Raw genomic sequence first — 18,323 nt, forward strand, 5'->3', positions numbered from 1 at the left:
ACGATACTTTTCATTTCAAAAAGGTGCGGCGGCCAGCTATGAGATTTTCTTTTCTTTCTTTCTTTTTTTTTTTTTTTTTATGGAAAAGGAATACGACAGGGCCACGGTTCTAGCAGAGAAGGGCACAGCTCTCTGTGCCATTCTCCAGTCCCCAGTATATAGTCATGATGCGGGTTGTCTAGTGATCGCCCATGCGGCTCTGGTGGGCGTTAGCCCTCAGAAACCCGTCCTTTTGCGGGATATGGGCGGCGTTCCTACACGTGCATTTAGGGCCCGCGGGAGAATGACAGACGCCATCCTAATGGCAACTCACAACCCAAATTCCCACTGGCTGATGCACGAATAAACACGTGTGAGAATAAATGAAAAAATGAAAAGCAAATGGAATGATTCATATTGCCTGTCTCAACTCCAGAAGGATGGAGAGCCTTCCAGAGAGCAAAGTGTGCCAAGAGGGCTCATCTGAAAGCATACGAACCTGGAGCATGAAAAGAAACTCTTGATAGCAACTTTTGACTGTGAACTTCAAGCATGGGAGGACACCAATAGCAGCGCTGAGCGGAAGAATTTCCCCTGAAAGTGAAACTCGAGCAGAAATATCTTTTAGAAATAAATGATGCCCAGCTAGGTTCTTGCACCAACTGGTCTGCGTGAGCCACAGATGCTGAACCACAGTGTCTAAAGCCAGGGATCGCTACAGGTGATGGGCTGTGCCAAGCTGAGTCAGAGCAACCACTGGCAGGCTGAACACTGGCTAGGAACAGGCCCAGTTGGGGAGCTAAGGGGAAACCCTAGCTGGGTGGAGGTTCCCACTAAGGGACACACAAGCTGGAATGGGGCTGCGTTCTAGTCAGGATACAGTTGTAGTCTCCCTTGGCACAAGTGTGGACTGGGACAAGACGCACCAGGCCGGGCCAGACTGCAACACCTTCTGGTGTTCTGGAGGACCAGGGTAGATGTGGGATGGACTAGGCTAGGTCTCAACCCCTACTGAGCCATGTATGAGCTATATGTGTGTATGGACGAGCCGTGGCTGGGCTGAAACATCCAACAGCAAGAACCAGAATGGGTTGAAGGTGAGTTAAGAAAAGCCACTGTTCCTGCTAGGACAGGAGGTAAACTGAGTAGGGCTGGCTCATGGACCCACTGGTATGCGCGAAATCTGGCACTCGGAGGGGTTCTGATGGAGGAGCCTGGGCAACTCTTCTGACAGGACACACACCCTGCAAGTAAGCGCAAGAAGCATGACAGGAAACAGCCCAGAAGAGGTCATGGAAAGTGTCCCACTGGCATACATTTGGCATGGGTTGGGGACAGACCAGGCTGAATCAGTTCATGTCATCCACTAGCAAATCCGAACACCGGAACAGAGTGTGGGTCGAGCCAGTACGGTCACGACAAAAGCAGTACACAACACAGAAAGCCAAGGTGAGGTTGCCTGTGAGAGTGGCAGTGATTCATAACTGTTGAGCTATCAAAACCGCTTGAGCAAGACCCTCGGAGCATGCCCCACATCCAGGACCTGGGGTGGGTGGGAGACTGGGTGGGGCTTCTCCCTTAAAATCCCCTTTTACATCAGATATATTAAGGAAACAATACAGAACTAATTGTTTTGCCCATCTTCCTGTAGTGCTTGAACCTTTTTACCCTAATTATGTCAAGATTGTCAATAAATAAATAAATAAATAAATAAATAATTTTTTTTTAAATGTCTGACAGTCTGACTGTTGTGGGGCAGGTGTTGTGTCACAAACCACTGCTGGCAACCCGAGCATTCCCTGTGGGCACCAATTTGAGTCCCAGGTGTTGCATTTGCATTTTTAAAATCCAGCTCCCTGCCAATGGCCTGGGAAAGCAGTGGAAGGTGGCCCCTGCACCTGTCTGTGTGACCTGCATGAACTCCTGCCTTCTGGCTTCAGCCTGGCCCAGCACTGGCCATTGTGGCTATCTGGAGTGATCCAGCACGAAGATGTGTGTGTGTGTGTGTGTGTCTCCCCCGTCTCTGTCTCCCTCCATGTACTCTGCCTTCCAAATAAATAAATTGGAAGGGAGGGAGGGAGGGAAGAAGGAAGGAAGGAAGGGAGGAAAGAAGGAAGGAAGGAAATGAAAAAGAAATAAAATGAAAAGAAGGAAAGAGCAATGTCTACAGTGGCTGAAGCCAGAAGCCAAAACCACCTCTTTGTTAAAACTTGAACATTAAGAGAAAATGGCAGAATTAAAAGTGGAAACAAGAAAACAAACAAAACCAAGAAGCCAAAACCCTCATGTGGGTGGGTGGCAGGGGCACAAGTTCAGGGGCTGCTTTCTGCTGCCTTCCCACGTGTGTTAGCAGGCTGCTGGGTGGGCAGCAGCTGGGACTCCAACCACGTACTGATATGGGGTATTGGTATTTCAGGCCTCACTGTGCCATAATGCAGCTCTAGGCAAAATGCTTTGTATGGGTCTCTGTTAAGAAGTCTCCAATGGCCCTGGTTTGACAGAAGACATGAATGTCTCTGAGGTCATTTCTATGACAGATTCTATACAGAATCAAAGATAATGTCATAGCATCACATTCATTTCTGGCAGGACTGAGTCACGGTGTAGGCTGCTTTGTCTCTGGGATGGATTTAAAGACCTAGAAGAAGGCATAAGGAAGTGGATCATTGGAATGTGTCTTAGGTGCTTTGACAGATGCTGGTGGATTAGTTATCAATTGTCCATTAATACAAAATCCCTTCTGTCGTTTAGGTAGGAGCCCTAGAGGAGGAGACAGAACATGTCACTTGGAATAGTCTTCACTGGGGTCCTGATGACCATCAGAGTGCCAGATTTCCATCAGTGCTACTGGGTAACAGGGACAAACAAGAAAATGAAGGGGGATTAGATCATACAATTGTTCAAGCTCAGTCCAACATTCAAGACGAAGGCCAGAGGATTTGCTCTGAGTGCTTCCTTCCACTAGGAAACTGAGCATGGCTACCTGAGGTGACAGCCTTCTGGGGCGCAGACCCCCTTTCCGTTGTTAATGATGACATTCGTGGTCTAGGCAGTTCCTTCAGGTTCTTAGGATTAGCAACACAAGGGTCTATAGGGTCCACCACTCTGGCTCCAACCTATGTGTTTCTTCATGCATCCCATACCCTTCCACATACCCATCCCACTCCTCCCTCCCCGACCCCCAATGTTATCCCACCCCTGCTGCTTCTGCCTCAGTCTGGTTGAGATGCCCTTCCTCCCTGCAGCCACCACGCACCACTCTGAAGCAGTGAATTGCTGGTCATCTGCAATGGTCTGTGGACTCTTCATCTGTTTTTTGTTGCAGTGACAAAGCACCTGAGGCTGAACCATTTATAAAGGAGAGACTTCTGATGCAAGAATATGCTGCCAGCATCTGCTTGCCTTCTGGGGGGGACCTTGTGACAGAAAGGCGAGCAGGTGCACGGTGAGAGCACAGAAGAAGCAAGAGCACATAGTGACAGGCCATGTCTGGCCCGGTGGCTAAGGTGCTGCTGCGAGTGCCCTCGTTGCACATCTGTAGAGTGCCTGGTTGAGGCCTGGCTCCGCTTCCAATCCAACTTCCTGCTCATGCTGACCCTGGGAGGCAGCATGTACTTGAGTCCCTACTAACCACATGGGAGGCCACATGGGAGACCTGGACGGAGTTCCTGGCTCCTGGCTTCAGCTTGACCCAGCCCTGGCTGGTGCAGGTGTTTAAGTAGTAAACCCGTGTATCTTTGCCTTTCAAATAAAATGAAAATAAGTGAATACTGTAAACCTTCAAAAAAGAGAACAAGTTGAATCACCTTTAGAACTATCCCCACTTTCTTGGGAACAGTGTTCATCTTTTCATGAAAGTAGAGCCCTCATGACCCAAAACACCTGTTGAGGGTTTGGCTACTCCTCCACACTGTTAAGAGTTGGGAACAAGTGTCAGCATGAGTTTGGGTGGGAACAAACTACAGCATACCCCTCGAGAGTGGGGCCAGGGTCTCCACTTCACCTCACCTGCTCACCTCCGACAGGCTGCCACCTAGTTCCTTCCCATACAGAAGCAACCCTTGACATCTAGAGGGCAGTTCCCAGAGGTGGGAATCAGACCAAACACAGAGCATGCAGAAGAGAGTCAGCATGACAACTGTGGGAAAAATGGTCCTCAGCAGCAAAGGAGGCAGCCAGATCAGTCAGGAGATTTTGAAACAACCCTGAAGGATCTAGAGAAGCCCAAAGTGGGGAAAAGGCATTTAAGATCGGGGGGAAAGGAGCATCACCAGGATGCAGGACAAGTGAGCTTAAAGGCAGTGCCCTGGAAACGGCCTGCGCTTGTTGGAAGGGTCTGAAGACACAGGGCCAAGATGAACCTTCACCCTGCAAAGCAAGAGAGTATCTATTAGAGGCGTCTGCCTCTGGACAGAATGGATTCTAATGAAGGTAGTAGGTATAGGAACAAAGGAAATGAAACTTTGAGTTAGGAGGCCATCTGTTCTAAAGCAGAGGTAGTGAGGTTCCCGGCCATAGTGGGTATAGAGAAGGCGGTGTGGGTACGGTTAAAGGGAAGATTGAACAAGACCTGGGATCTAAAACAGGAGAGTCCAGCATAGTACTTATACGCAGAGCCCCGGTGACCCTGATTATTTCATACTGGAAATGTAGAGGGTTCTTCAGAAACCTGGAAATCAGAAAAAAAAAAAAATGATTCAATGTCCCTATGCTCAGCTTACCTTATTTGTGGCCGATTTCCACCATGCAGCTCGTGAACCTAGAACCTAATCCCAGACACAATCTTCATTTTTTAAAGTTAAATTGTAAGTTAAGCTTCAATGCTTTTTTTTTTTTTTTTACATTAGGGACTCCTGGAATGCTGTGGAAATCTGAATGGGAAACTAAAGACTCTCTCATCAAATATGTTTATCAGGAAGTTGTTTGTGATGTCCGAGTCACAGGTGTGGTTGGGATTGGTTTGTCTCTCCCCCGCCCGCCACCCCACAATATCCCTGTGTTGGAAACTTGGTCCCAGTATGGCAATACTAAGAGGTGACAAAGTCTCTAAGAGGGCTTAGCACCAACTAGTTAGGTCCTCAGTGATGCAGCCCTAAAAGGGACTCTCCGTCCCACAAACATTTCCCCTGTAGTGTCATCTGCCATGTTATGATGCCACCAGAGGCCATGCACAGGCTTGGGCTTGCAGCCTCCACAACTTTGACCTAATTTTTTTTTTTTTTTTGCCACAGCAAACAGACCAAGACTTTCAGAAGCATAGTTCTTGGCCCCCAGATTTTGAAACCCCAGACCCAATACAAATTATTAAATGTATATTTTTCTTTGTAAAGGCCATAAAGTATGCTGACATACTTTGTACTAACATACACTCCAAAGTGTTTAGGAAAAAATGACTAAACTGAAGATTCTAGGGTCACACATACACATGAAGCCTGAATTGTCTAATACCACTGACACAAAGAGATACTAGTTTGATTTTTCTTAAGGGATGAGGGGGGTGATACTGGGTAATTAAGTAGGTAGGGAAAATTAGTAATGAAGAATCTGAAACCGACAATAAAGCTGCCTGGAGGTTTTAGCGCTCCATGCTTTATTGTTCCAATCTGGAATGACTGGCTAGGAAGAGCTGTAAAATATGGTTCCTTTCAGGATCACCCTGTAGGAATTTACAGCATCAGCAGATACCAATGTGTTTCTTGTGAATTGCTTTAATGACATCCAGAAAATGGCCATATTTTAAGCTATCCCTCATAGGAATGGAGCCATTTTTCACTTTTTTTATTTTTAGTAAAAACAACAAAAATGATTGTCAACAGTGACTCTACTTATTCCCAAACAAGTAAATCAAACACACACTTCTGAATTAGGGGACTCTCAGCTCCCGTGGTAGTAAACAGACACACGATCTGTGTATGAGAACAATGCTGGTTTACTTTCCTTAACTGGGGACGGGTGTTCAGCCAAGGTGATGCTCACTGGGATGCCGGGATCCCACTTTAGAGTCTGCGGGTTTGAGCCCCAGCTCTGGTTCCTGAGCCACCTTGCTGGCAATTCTGAGTCTGAGATTTAAATGTGGAATTTCTCAATTAATTTAAGTGCAGGGATTCTTTAACACACAAGTTCCATGGCCAAGGGGGCATCAGTTTACAGCCATGAACATTCAGCAGGCCTGATTTACACTGCCTTCCGGCTGAGGGGGCCATTAAAACACCAGGTGACTTTGTGGAGACCCTTGAACCTCCTCAGCAGTTTGGATCATTTCCACTTCACAGCCCCATGGGAAGGAGGGAATAAAGCAAGCTGGTGAAGAGACAACTTTGCCAAGCGATGAGATACCTGCAGTAACTAAACAAAATGCCTTGTTCTTTTAAGATCTCGAGCATTGCACAGGCTTCCTTTTCCTTGTGGCTGCTGCTTCTCTGGGGTGGGCTACCAGTGACTGTGAGTCAGCACCACCCCTCCTGGAAGGAAGGGTGCCCAAGGGGAACTCCTAGGGACTCGGCAGAGGGTTTGGCCTTTTTATAAGCATTACTTGCCCCAGAGCGCAGAAACAGGGGTCACAAAGGAGTTGGTTTCAAAGTCATGTCTTTTACAATGAGTATAAAGCAGATGAGCCTTTTTAACCACACAGGCTCAGGCTCCCTGATTCCATTCTAATCGATCAGGCCTGTGGAAGCCCACAAGCAGGGGGTGACTGTTCTGTGACAGTGGTGCCTACTTAAGTTGCTTCTAGAAACCACTCAGAATCAACTTATTAATTCCACCTTTCTCCAAACCACCAAATTGGCCCTACAGAGAGGGACAGGGAGAACAATCTTCCGTCTGCTGGCTCACTACTCAAGTGATGGATGACGGCCAAGACCGAGTGAGGCTGAAGCCAGAGCTAGGATCTTTATCCAAGTCTCCCATGTGGGCACAGAACCTATGCCATCTGCTGCAGCTTTCCCAAGCATGGTAGCAGAGAGCTAGATGAGAAATGGAGCAGCCAGGGCTCATCTGGGATGCAGGCAGCTAAACCCTCTACACCACGGACTCCTATTTACACTTAAAAAAAGTATTTATTTATTTATTTATTGAAAGAGTTACAGAGAGAAACAAGAAACAGAGAACTCTATTTGCTGGTTCATACTCCAAATGATCATAACATCCAGAAGTGGGCCAGGCTGATGTGAGAAGCTTCATCTAGGTCTCCAATATCAGTGCAGGAGCCATCTTCCAAGCTGCTTTCCCAGTCACATCAGGGAATCAGAAGTGGAGCAGCCAGACACAAACCAGAGCACATATGGGATGCAGCTCTCCCAAGCAGCAGTTTAACCCACTACACCACAACATTGTCCACCCCCACCATTTATGCTTCCTAATTAGTATTCAAAATTAGATCAATAAAAATCTTTCTGACAACCTCACCATACAACAGAAATTGAGTAAGAAATGTGAATGATAGGGCCCGGCGGCGTGGTCTAGCGGCTAAAGTCCTCGCCTTGAAAGCCCCGGGATCCCATATGGGCGCCGGTTCTAATCCCGGCAGCTCCACTTCCCATCCAGCTCCCTGCTTGTGGCCTGGGAAAGCAGTCGAGGACGGCCCAATGCATTGGGACCCTGCATCCGCGTGGGAGACCCGGAAGAGGTTCCAGGTTCCCGGCATCGGATCGGCGCGCATCGGCCCGTTGCGGCTCACTTGGGGAGTGAATCATCGGACGGAAGATCTTCCTCTCTGTCTCTCCTCCTCTCTGTATATCTGGCTGTAATAAAATGAATAAATCTTTAAAAAAAAAAAAAGAAAGAAATGTGAATGATACATTCTGAATGATTAAAGAGTAGTAAGGGTTAGTTAATAAATGGTGTTCACAGTTAAGTTTACTCTGGGGATAAGCAGAAACAACCAAACACTTGTAATCTTAGATATCCGAATACATACTAACTCACTGGGGGAAGTGTCTGCATCCTATATTGGGGTACATGGGTTCAATTCCTGGCTCCAGCTCCCAACTCTAACTTCCTGCTGATGCAGACCAAGAGGCAGCAGCACTGGCTCTAGCAGTTGAGTTCCTGGCACCCACATGGGAGAGTTATGATCCGGACTCCCAGCCATTGCCTGGAAAGCTGCTGTGGGTATTTTGGGAAATAAACAGATAAGTGCTCTGTCTGCCTCTCAAATATTTAAAAATATGTTCCAAATATTAAAGATTCATACACACACAGACACACACACAAAAGGAAAAAAACCCAGAACCTGGTTTCACTAGAAAACATAAATATTTACATATATGTTTTGGCTTGAAACACCCTAGTTAAAACACAGTAACAAAAGGAAGACTAAAATAACATAAAAATTCTATACATCCAAACATTTAAAGTGGTCAATTGGGAACCAATATTGCCAAGTGAGAGAATTTACTATGTTTATGCTTTGAGTGGATGTAAGACCGCAGTTCAACTACTGCAGGCTTGAGGGGAAGGCCCCTTGCTCCCATCTCTGCTTCAAGACACCCAGGCCATAATCTCATCCAACTGGCCGCACCTGTCTGGCCCCCTACGCCTTGCACAGTGCCTTTGGAAACGTTTGAACTGGTTGGACAGGACATTCTGTAGCCTCAGTTTCTTCAACCATCTCTCCCCTGCTTGGTACTAAGTGAAACCTGAGTATCCCGAAGAATGTCCGGTGGCGACCACTTCACTCCCGTCATTCCCTCAGCTGTACTGTTGAACCTTGTTGCTATCTCAACCCCCTGTTCGCTTTTTCTCCTCAGGACTCTGCTAGCTTTGAAGAACTGACCCACCCAATCTGCCTCTTTTGTTGTCATCTCCCAGTAACTGCAGGGATTAATATCAAGACCCTATATGGAGATCTGTGGAACTTCACGTCTCTGCATAAAACGGCACAGTACTTGCATAGTGCACACATGCGCCCACTCAATCATGCCTAGGTTATGTGCAATACCTAAAACAATGTAAATGCTCTGGAAAGAGTTGCTGTCCTGTACTGCTTAGGAAATAGTTCCATGTTCAGTCCTGCAGTTTTCATCCTGAACACTCGCCATCCTTGGTTGGTTCAATCTGAAGGCATGGAGCCCGCAGACAGAAAGGGTTTGGGAGATGTTTCCTGGCTTGCTGCCATCAGGGTATCTGTGCCTTTCACAAAAACTGTGCCTCTTCTCACCCTTCATGGGCTGCATCTCCAAGCTGGGAACACTAGAACAAACACCAGAACAAGGTCTTTTCTTTACAGGGAACCACACTCTCTGGTTTTCCTAATGCCCTCTTTATTCCCCAAAACGTCTATACATTGGCATTAAAGACTCATGCATTTCCAATTCCCAATCATCTCTGTTGTCCTGAGCCCCAGTGTTGAACAACTTACTGGTAAATTATCTCTACTTGAAAATCTAGTAGGATTCCCTCAATTAACATACCCTAAATTGAAATAATCTACCCCCTTCAGATTCTTTCTTTCTAGGTCTGACCCATAGAACAGCACTCACTGGCTCAGACACCACCTGGGAATAATTTTTCACTCCCACTTCTATCCTACATTAACACATTCAGTTAGCTCCATCTTTGAAACGTCAACAGTAACCCAATTACTCCACAAGTAGTGCCCTAGACTGAACCTCTATGGAAACCGTAGACTAGAGCTTCTACTCTGGACATCTGTAGTTACTCTGTGCACTTCAGGGATCCTGTTTAAAGCCCAGACCACAACTGTGTTATCCTTTTGGTTGAACCCTTCCAGTGGTTCCCTGTGTTCAATGTAGACAGACAGCCTTCACAATGATTCACAAAGCCATGTAAGATCTGGTATCTGGCATTTCCGTATTATGGTTTTGTCTTTCAGTATCAAGCTTTTTGCATTTTTGTGATTTCTGTTTAAGTGGCTACAGCCCTGAAAGTGTTTAACACTATCTTTTTTTAAAAAAATCCATTTTTACTTGAGTCAAAGAGACACAAAGATAATCTTCCATTTTTTCCATCTGCTGGTTTACTCCCCTAATAGCTGCAACAACTGAAGCAGGGTTACTTCGAAGCCAGGAGCTTCCTGCAGAGCCTCAAGGACTTGGGTCATTCTCTGCTGCCTTCCCAGGCCATTCAGCACGGAGCTGAATCCAAAGTGGAGCGGCTGGGACATGAAGCAGCGCCTGTGTGTATGCTGGCGCTGCAGGCAGAGACTTTCACACCATGGCCCCGCTCTCTAGCATTCTTAAGCACAAAGCAGTGGTGAGTCCTTTACAGTGTCCCAGCCATTTAATAATGTTATCATTAACAGAACCTCACAAAGGCAGTGTTATTCACAGACCAGCTGACTGTATAGCTAGATGCTTGCAGGAGCCTCACACTGCATTTCCCCTAGGAGCGATGGTTTATAGTTTAGTACTTGCTTAGTGTTCACTGGTGACTTTGTGAAAACTACCAAAAATTACAGGAATTAACTATAATTTCCTCCAAATACTACCTAGCATTCCATACAACAGTACTTTAAAATGTTCATTGTAAATGAAAAAAAAAAAGTTTGTTTTGAAATGAAAGGCTACTGAAATCTTTCCATTCGAGTATTTATCTTGTTTAGGAGGCAAACTCCTACGGGGTATTTCCTTTCAGTTTACTGCCTCGTCTAGGTTCACTGCATTGCTGTGCGCTTAATGTTGTTATATAATATATTACATATATAACAATAAATACTTGTATCATGGAAAACCATTAAGCAAAAGATGGACAGCAATTCCTCAAAGAAACTCAACTGGTCAGCAGTTACCTTGTTAGCAATGATGGAAACCAAAAGCAGCCACGATATTCTTTCCTGGCTTCAATTCTACTGCCTATGCTTGGGAGAGTTCAGGGAAGCCAACCACGCAATCCTGAAAGATGATAATTGTGTATCCTGTGGACCAGCATGGTCATTCCTCTGAACATGTGGGCATGTGCCATAATTTCAGTGAGGATTTCAGCACAATTAATGGTAGCCGTTGCGAAATAGTGCAATTCACCTCAAAATCTAGAAAGATTAGTGGAACAATGGCGATCCATATAATGTTCCATTATGCAATTTTTCTACAGTTCTCAAAAACTGAGATGGAAGAACAAACAATATGTAAAAACAAATCATACACATATGGTCCAATAAGCTCTCATTTTCACTTAAGACTTATATGCATACAATATTTGCAGTAGCTATAATTATCAAGATGAATGTTTAAAATTCTAGTTTTCCTGTATTCTTTCTATTCTTCATACAATAAATATAGATTACTTTTGTAATTTCAAGAAGAGAGGTGTGGGAGTAAACCTGACAGATTATTAAGTACTGGGCTTCTGGGCAAAGTAATGAAAACCTTAAACCTCAGTAAATGTTGCTGCTAACGGCAGTCACTTTAGCAGTGGTGCTGTCTGGAGACCCAACAGGATACGTATGAATCCTGAGATGGAACAGAAACTGGCAGCTCTCTGTGTGACAACGACTCTACTCAATCCCAGCTCTACAATCTCTCCACTGTGTTCAGGGGCTCTTTATCCATGAGATGTGAGGAAAGTTGCTCACACATACAAATACTAGGATTTATTTTTATTGGAAGGCCAGATATAGAGAGAGGAGGAGAGAAAGAGAGGAAGATCTTCCATCCAATGATTCACTCCCCAAGTGAGTGCAATGGCTGGTGCTGTGCCGATCTAAAGCCAGGAGCCAGGAGCCTCTTCCAGGTCTCCTATACAGACGCAGGAATCCAAGGCTTTGGGCCATCCTTGACTGCTTTCCCAGGCCACAAGCAGGGAGCTGGATGGGAGTGGAGCTGCCAGGATTAGAACAAGCACCCAAATGGGATCCCGGCACGTTCAAGGCAAGGTCTTTAGCCACTAGGCCACTGCACCAGGCCCAAATACTGGGATTTAAATCAATCCACATTTCTTTTTTTCTTTTTTTAACATTTCATAAGTAACAGAACCCAACAGACTCATACAGTAAGCCTGGTAAGCTTTGCTTATTTTCCTAAATAGAACTGGTACATGATTTCCCAATTTGTGTGCACAAAAAGAATAAATGTCTTAGGGAAAAAAATTCAGGTTAATACATTATTTTTTGGTGGATCAATACAAACACACTTCATATTGTTAAAGCTCATTTACTGATCACATAACACTCCCCAACATTCTAGCCCTAAGGTTTTCTGGCATCCTGAGGACAGAAAAAGCAGTACCATCTTTACAGCACTCTATCAACAAACAGGCTTAGGCTCTAAGATCACAGAATCAGCAGACAAAACTGTCACACATTCTTACATTGCATTCAACAACTTACATCTGCATAGTGTTTTTCCTGACCCAACATAGCCACAATTTAAAATCTGAAAATATAGTGCACTCAACTGTACAGGTTACCAGAAAACCAAAACACACTTTCCATGTTTAGCATTTTGAGATCCATATCTTTCTGTAAGTAGAAAATGAAACTAACAACGAAAACATATTCCTGATAATTTTAATTTGTAGAAAAAAAAGTTTCCATGCTTCACAGGCAGAACCAAAAGGAAGTCTACATTTTGTTCATGGTTATTATATAAGGCCAGTGTATAGCACACTACCTGAAAGGCTTTTTTGTTAATTGTAAGAATAAATATTAAAAGAATCAAGCATTCAAAAATTCTCAAACAGGCATTCATCAAAATGAGGTAAGTCTAATGTGTCACTGGCTAATGAATTTAATGTTGATGTGGAAAAAAACTCATCCAAAATGTCAGTCTTCACTGGACTCTCAAAGCTTAATGTTTTACTGCAGGCATCACTTGTTGCTAAGTCTGGTTGAGTTTCACACTCATTCTTCCTGTTGGGGCTGCAATAAACATGGTCCTGTTGGAGAAGTGTGTTTTGGGAAGTATCGTTTAAGTCACTAGGTACTGGTGCCGGCATACAGTCATCTCCCAGTTCCAAATATCTGAAGTCAACATCCCCATTGTCCGACAGCTCCGTTGAAACAGTGTTTGTAGGAGATAATATTTCTGCCAAAATTTCTTCCTGAGTTTGACCATTGTAGGATAAAACAGGAGAGTACCCCAATTTATTATCTGCAATATCAATGTTATATTGTAGCTCTTTTAACAAATCATCTAATGTTTCACAGCAATTTGGAGACTCACACTGGGAAATGTGTTCTGAACTTCCTCCTGGAAGTGTTCCATTTTGGGGGGAAGATTTAAGTGCAGCTAATTTCCTCTTTTTGGCCTTCAGTTTTTTAAGAAGTTTTAGTCGAAGTTTATGAATCTGACCTTCAACTGAATCTCCATATTTTGCTGAAGAAAAAGTTTCATTTCCATGAGGACTATGGCTGAACTGAGCTCCATATGAGGTGCTGTCACACTTCTTCAAACCTATGGAGGCAGCACTCAAGCCCCCAGGTGGAGCAGCTACCCTAGCAGGTAAAGGGGCTGTGGTAGGTGGCAGAGAAGCTGGAGCAGCAGCCATGCTGGGTGGAGGACCTGGAGGAGCAGCAGCCATGCTGGGTGGTGAAACCGCTGTGCTAAGGCGTAGAGAATCTGGAGGAGCAGCCTTGGTGGGTGGAGGACCTGGAGGAGCAGCCATGCTGGGTGGTAAAACCGCTGTGCTAAGGGGTAGAGAAGCTTGAGGAGCACCCTTGGCGGATGGAGGACCTGGAGGAGCAGCCATGCTGGGTGGAGGACCTGGAGAAGCAGCCATTCTGGGTGGTGAAACCGCTGTGCTAAGGGGTAGAGAAGCTGGAGGAACGGCCCTGGTGGGTGGTAGAAGAGCAGCTGTGCTGGCTGCAGGAGCCGCTGTGCTAGGTGGAGCAGCAGTAGGCAGCAGACTGGGGACCAGAGGTGGCTTGCCTGCATGCTTCCGGGTTTTCCTGGATCCCTGCTTAGCCTTTTGTTTTCTACCTTTCGCTTTAAAGTTGTCCACACTGTTTGCCCTTGCCACCTCAGGAGGCTGCAAATCAGTGTCTCTATTGTAAGCAGAAACACAGAGTGGCATAAAAGAAACCCCCCTGCTTAACAAGCCTTTAACCCAACTTCCCACAAATGGTTTCTTCTGATTCTCTTTTACAGACTGATTCTGTAATGGCTTCACTATTACAGTTTTGGAATCTGTTGCAGTTTCTTTCGTGTTCAGATTAGATTGACGCTCTGGTTTTGACTGATCAGATTTGGGAGGAAGGAACTGTTTTAACTGAGCATTCTCCACTTCTACTGATTTCTCTGCCTGTGTAAGCGCAGCAGAGTGACTGCCATCCACAGCCTTCGCACCAACAGTGTCTCTTGTACTCAGCTGCACCAATGGCACATTTGTATTTACAACTTGAGATGGACAGCCTGAATCTACAAACTGGTCTTGGACTTGGTTTTCTTTACACGGTTCTGGTACTAAAGAAGTCATTAGTGAGTCTTGTGACTGTAAAGTATTTGTTTTGACAATCCCCGTTTTATCTGCTATAGGCTTATTTTCCAATAGGACAGTTTGAGACTTAACTTGAAAATCAGTGACAGTTTTCTGGTCAGCTTCTTCCGATGTTGAAGGTAAAACCTTGCTGGCAGCCACACTTTTTGGTCCTGGAAGGAAATGATCCCCAGGAGCCACAGCTTCATCTGGTGGACCAGTGTGAGGAGCAACTGATCCACCCGTAGGGTGTGTGACTGGGGCTGTTCCTGCTGGGAAGGCTGCCTGCCTAGGACCCGGTGCTGGAGATGATCGATTGGCACCAAAAGCATTCTCGTCATTAGGCTTCCTAAGGGGAAGGCGGGCAGCTTCTTGATCTGCCAGCTGGGATGTTTTTCTTTCCCAAATAACAATATGTATCTCTGAAGCAGGAACTTCAAATTCCTCGTGTCTCTCGCAACAGAGGCCTTTTAAGTCGTCACATTCCAGCCAACTTCCTGGGGGTTGGGGAAGAGTCAAAGAGGTTACTCTTTCAAACATCACCACCCTAGTTAAGTTTCTTCTATTTTAAATGTTGTCTTGTCCTGATCATCACCCTTCTCATGCTACAGTCCTAATTTGAATGGCAAGAATTAGGGATTAATATATTCAGAAATCTTAAAAATGGAGGCAGCTTTTTGGATAACTGACACTCTCACAAAATAGACACAAAAATCAAGACAGCACTGTGAGCATGATTAACTTCCAGTACTTAGAGTACAGTAACAATCAATTTATCCAACATCATCAAAGAGGTTACGTTGTTTTTTTTTTTTTTTTTAAAGATTTCTTCATTTTATTACAGCCAGATATACAGAGAGGAGGAGAGACAGAGAGGAAGATCTTCCGTCCGATGATTCACTCCCCAAGTGAGCCGCAACGGGCCGGTGCGCGCTGATCCAAAGCCAGGAACCAGGAACCTCTTCCGGGTCTCCCACGCGGGTGCAGTGTCCCAAAGCTTTGGGCCGTCCTCAACTGCTTTCCCAGGCCACAAGCAGGGAGCTGGATGGGAAGTGGAGCTGCCGGGATTAGAACCGGCGCCCATATGGGATCCCGGGGCGTTCAAGGAGAGGACTTTAGCCGCTAGGCCACGCCGCCGGGCCCCAAAGAGGTTACGTTGTTCTGTATTACCCAGATAAATGAAAATTACTACTTTAGTTGCCAACATTTTTTAGTTCTTGGATTACTTCTGAGTGTCTGCTTTCTCATTTGTCAAGTGAGAAAAAAGATGGTGGACGCCAAGGGACACATCCGAAGACCAGGACTAGGTGTGTGAAGAATCCACTATTCCCAGCAGTGCACTCACTACCGGCAGTTATTTTTGACAGATTTCAGTGGAGTGGTAGGAACAGGGGTCATTAAGCATTGGTGAAATGTGAGTGGAGAGTACAAGATGTGACTTCATGTAAACCATTCCTTACAAAAAGAGAAAGCAAAGACACCATGAGGATGGCTACTGTCAAGCAGCACCATCACAAAGCACAATAGTAAGTGTGGTGGGGACAGGCACAAAGTGGAACCTTGTGGTTTGCTGGGGGAATGGAAAACTGAACGCTGCTGTGCAACAGTCTGGTAGTTCCTCCCACAGTTAAACTGAGAACTACCCTGAGACGTGGCCCACCCACTGCAGGTACACACACAGAACTGAAAGCAGGGATTCAGTAACTTGTCCCCTAACATTCAGAGCAGCATTACTCAGCTAGCAGGTGGGACAAACCACATGTTCACCAATGGATGAGTGGGTAATAAGACAAGGAAATCTTTCCAGGCCTTTAAGGAAAAAGAAAACCTGACAAACATTATAACATGGATTCATCTTGAAAATATGTTAACTGAAATAATCCAGGCATAAAATGACAAATATTGTATAGTTTTGTTTTGCATGAAGTACCTAGTGCTGTCAAATTCAAACAGACAAGTAGAATGAATGGTGGTTACCAGGGGGTATGGGTAGAGGGAAGGGGAATTTAAGGAGAATTTGTTCAGATGATGGAAAGCTCTAGAGATCAATGGTGCTAACTACGCAGCATCATGAATGTATCCAATTCTAATAACTGCACACCTAAAAACCTGAATGAATAAGTTTCTCAATAACATCTATGTTTTTATTACTGACTTTACAAAACAACTCATATTTCCCCTTTACATATCAATATCTATAACTCTCTGAAATGTAAGTAGTTAGAAAAAGTAAATTGCCATGGGAATTGCAGCAAACATGTAGCTCTATTCCTAAGAAACACAACATGATTTAAAAGTCATATTAACATCATCCTACTCACTATCGGGCATTTTCTACTCTGAAGTGCATAACGGGCATCTAACCCACTGTATTACTTTGAGGATGAAAAGAGTGTTAGAAGCTTCAGCATAAGTATTAAAAGTGCATTAAATTTCCCTTCCCCTTTTCTTTTACATACACTTTTAACCTTTACCAAAAAAAAAAAGAAAATTTCTAAAAGCTTATATAGAAAACTGCCAGCTCATATACATATAACACATCTGTCCTTCATCTTTTACTGGCCAGAAACATCTTAAGAGTAGAGGAACAAAGAATTCAAGCACAGGCTTCAATGGTCTCCGAGAAGGAACTCACTGTGAGGAAGAGCGAAGTTGAAGACAGGAGAAAAGGATCTACTCGAGAAGCTTCAGGCCAATTTAGTTAGTAAGAGACTGATCGATTTCTGAAGTATCAGCAGTGACTAAGTGTGAACAACCCAACAAGGAAAAATCCCAATAGGGAAAATTTAGAACAAGATGAGGATGCTTATTAAAATACAGATATGATATAAACAGTACATAAATCACACAACAGAAATAAGAACTGTCCAACAGTCAAATAATGAAAAAAAATTGAATAGACTTCTGCTAACCCTCCCACATACACAAACACAAAACCACTAAGTATGTGGTGTATGCAGATGCACACTCACAAATATCCGAAGCCAGAATCTTTATTCTGTACTCAATAAAACTTTGAAGCTTTGGTTGGTCTACATCAGTGGTTCTCTATCACACGTGTACCTGGTAAGCTTTTGAATTATTTGAGGCCAAGCTCCAAAACGGATTGATTTGTTGAGGTTAAAGCCTGAACATTTTTAAACTAACCAATGCTGTTAGGGTTGGGAACCAGGCTGTACCTGAAGCAGACTTTCATTCCCTCTAATGTTAACAGGAAGCTGATTTTGTTTTATGTTATACAGAAATACCTGTGATGCAGGATGATACCTTAAGGTAATAATCATATTCACAATGTAAGTTTCAGTCTACAAAGTTCTCTTGTAGTACAGTATTTTTAGTTATGACTTCAAAGATATTTGAAAGGCCTGCCCCTAATAATACAGTTTTGTACCACCCATTCAAATCATTCCCAGGAGTGCCCAAACAACAGAATGATTAAAGTGAGTCCTCACAGAGCTGTCAAGGGTTGGAGGTGTTTCTGCCCAAGGCAAAGTAAACACTCAAATTTTCCAAAATTCATGGACAATACTTATTACTGAGAATCTTATGTAAGAAAAGGCTTTACTTTCACCGTAGCTATTAGCAAACCAAGCATTTCAGATATTCTGTTTCACAGTGACAAAGGACTATGCTGTCTAATCATCTTAGAAACAAATGTTTGATGTTTTGTTTATGCTAACAACTGCAGAGAAAAATGATGAACTTTCTCTTTAAAATATCTGTGAAATATCTAAAAAATTCTGAAAACTCCAGGTCTGCATTGTGGCTTAGTGGGTTAAGTCGCTATCTCAGATGCAGGACTCCGACGTGGACATCAGTTTGTGTCCTGGTCACTTTCATTCCAGCTCTCTTCTAAAGCCTTGGGAAGGCAACGGAAGACAGCCGGGATGTTTGGATGAAGTTCCTGGCTCCAGCATGGCCCAGCCCTAGCAACTGCAGGTGAACCAATGACAGATCTCGCCCTCTTTAAC

At 44.4% G+C, this 18,323-nt stretch overlaps 1 protein-coding gene across 5 annotated transcripts in view; it reads right to left on the reverse strand.

Annotated features, from left to right (window-relative positions):
* Nucleotides 1-12,429: 12,429 nt before the first annotated feature.
* Nucleotides 12,430-18,323, reverse strand: part of USPL1 (ubiquitin specific peptidase like 1) — a 40,641-nt gene continuing 34,747 nt past the window's right edge. For 3 of the 5 annotated variants that reach the window (XM_058670909.1, XM_058670905.1, XM_058670906.1), the window contains one exon: nt 12,430-14,849. In XM_058670909.1, the coding sequence (XP_058526892.1) occupies nt 12,601-14,849 (2,249 nt within the window). In that variant the 3' untranslated portion in view covers nt 12,430-12,600. The remainder of the gene's footprint in view (nt 14,850-18,323) is intronic. The other 2 variants (XM_058670908.1, XM_058670907.1) reach the window with 2 other exon arrangements.

Source organism: Ochotona princeps, chromosome 12, assembly GCF_030435755.1.
Source record: "Ochotona princeps isolate mOchPri1 chromosome 12, mOchPri1.hap1, whole genome shotgun sequence".
In the NCBI taxonomy this organism is placed as follows: domain Eukaryota; kingdom Metazoa; phylum Chordata; class Mammalia; order Lagomorpha; family Ochotonidae; genus Ochotona; species Ochotona princeps.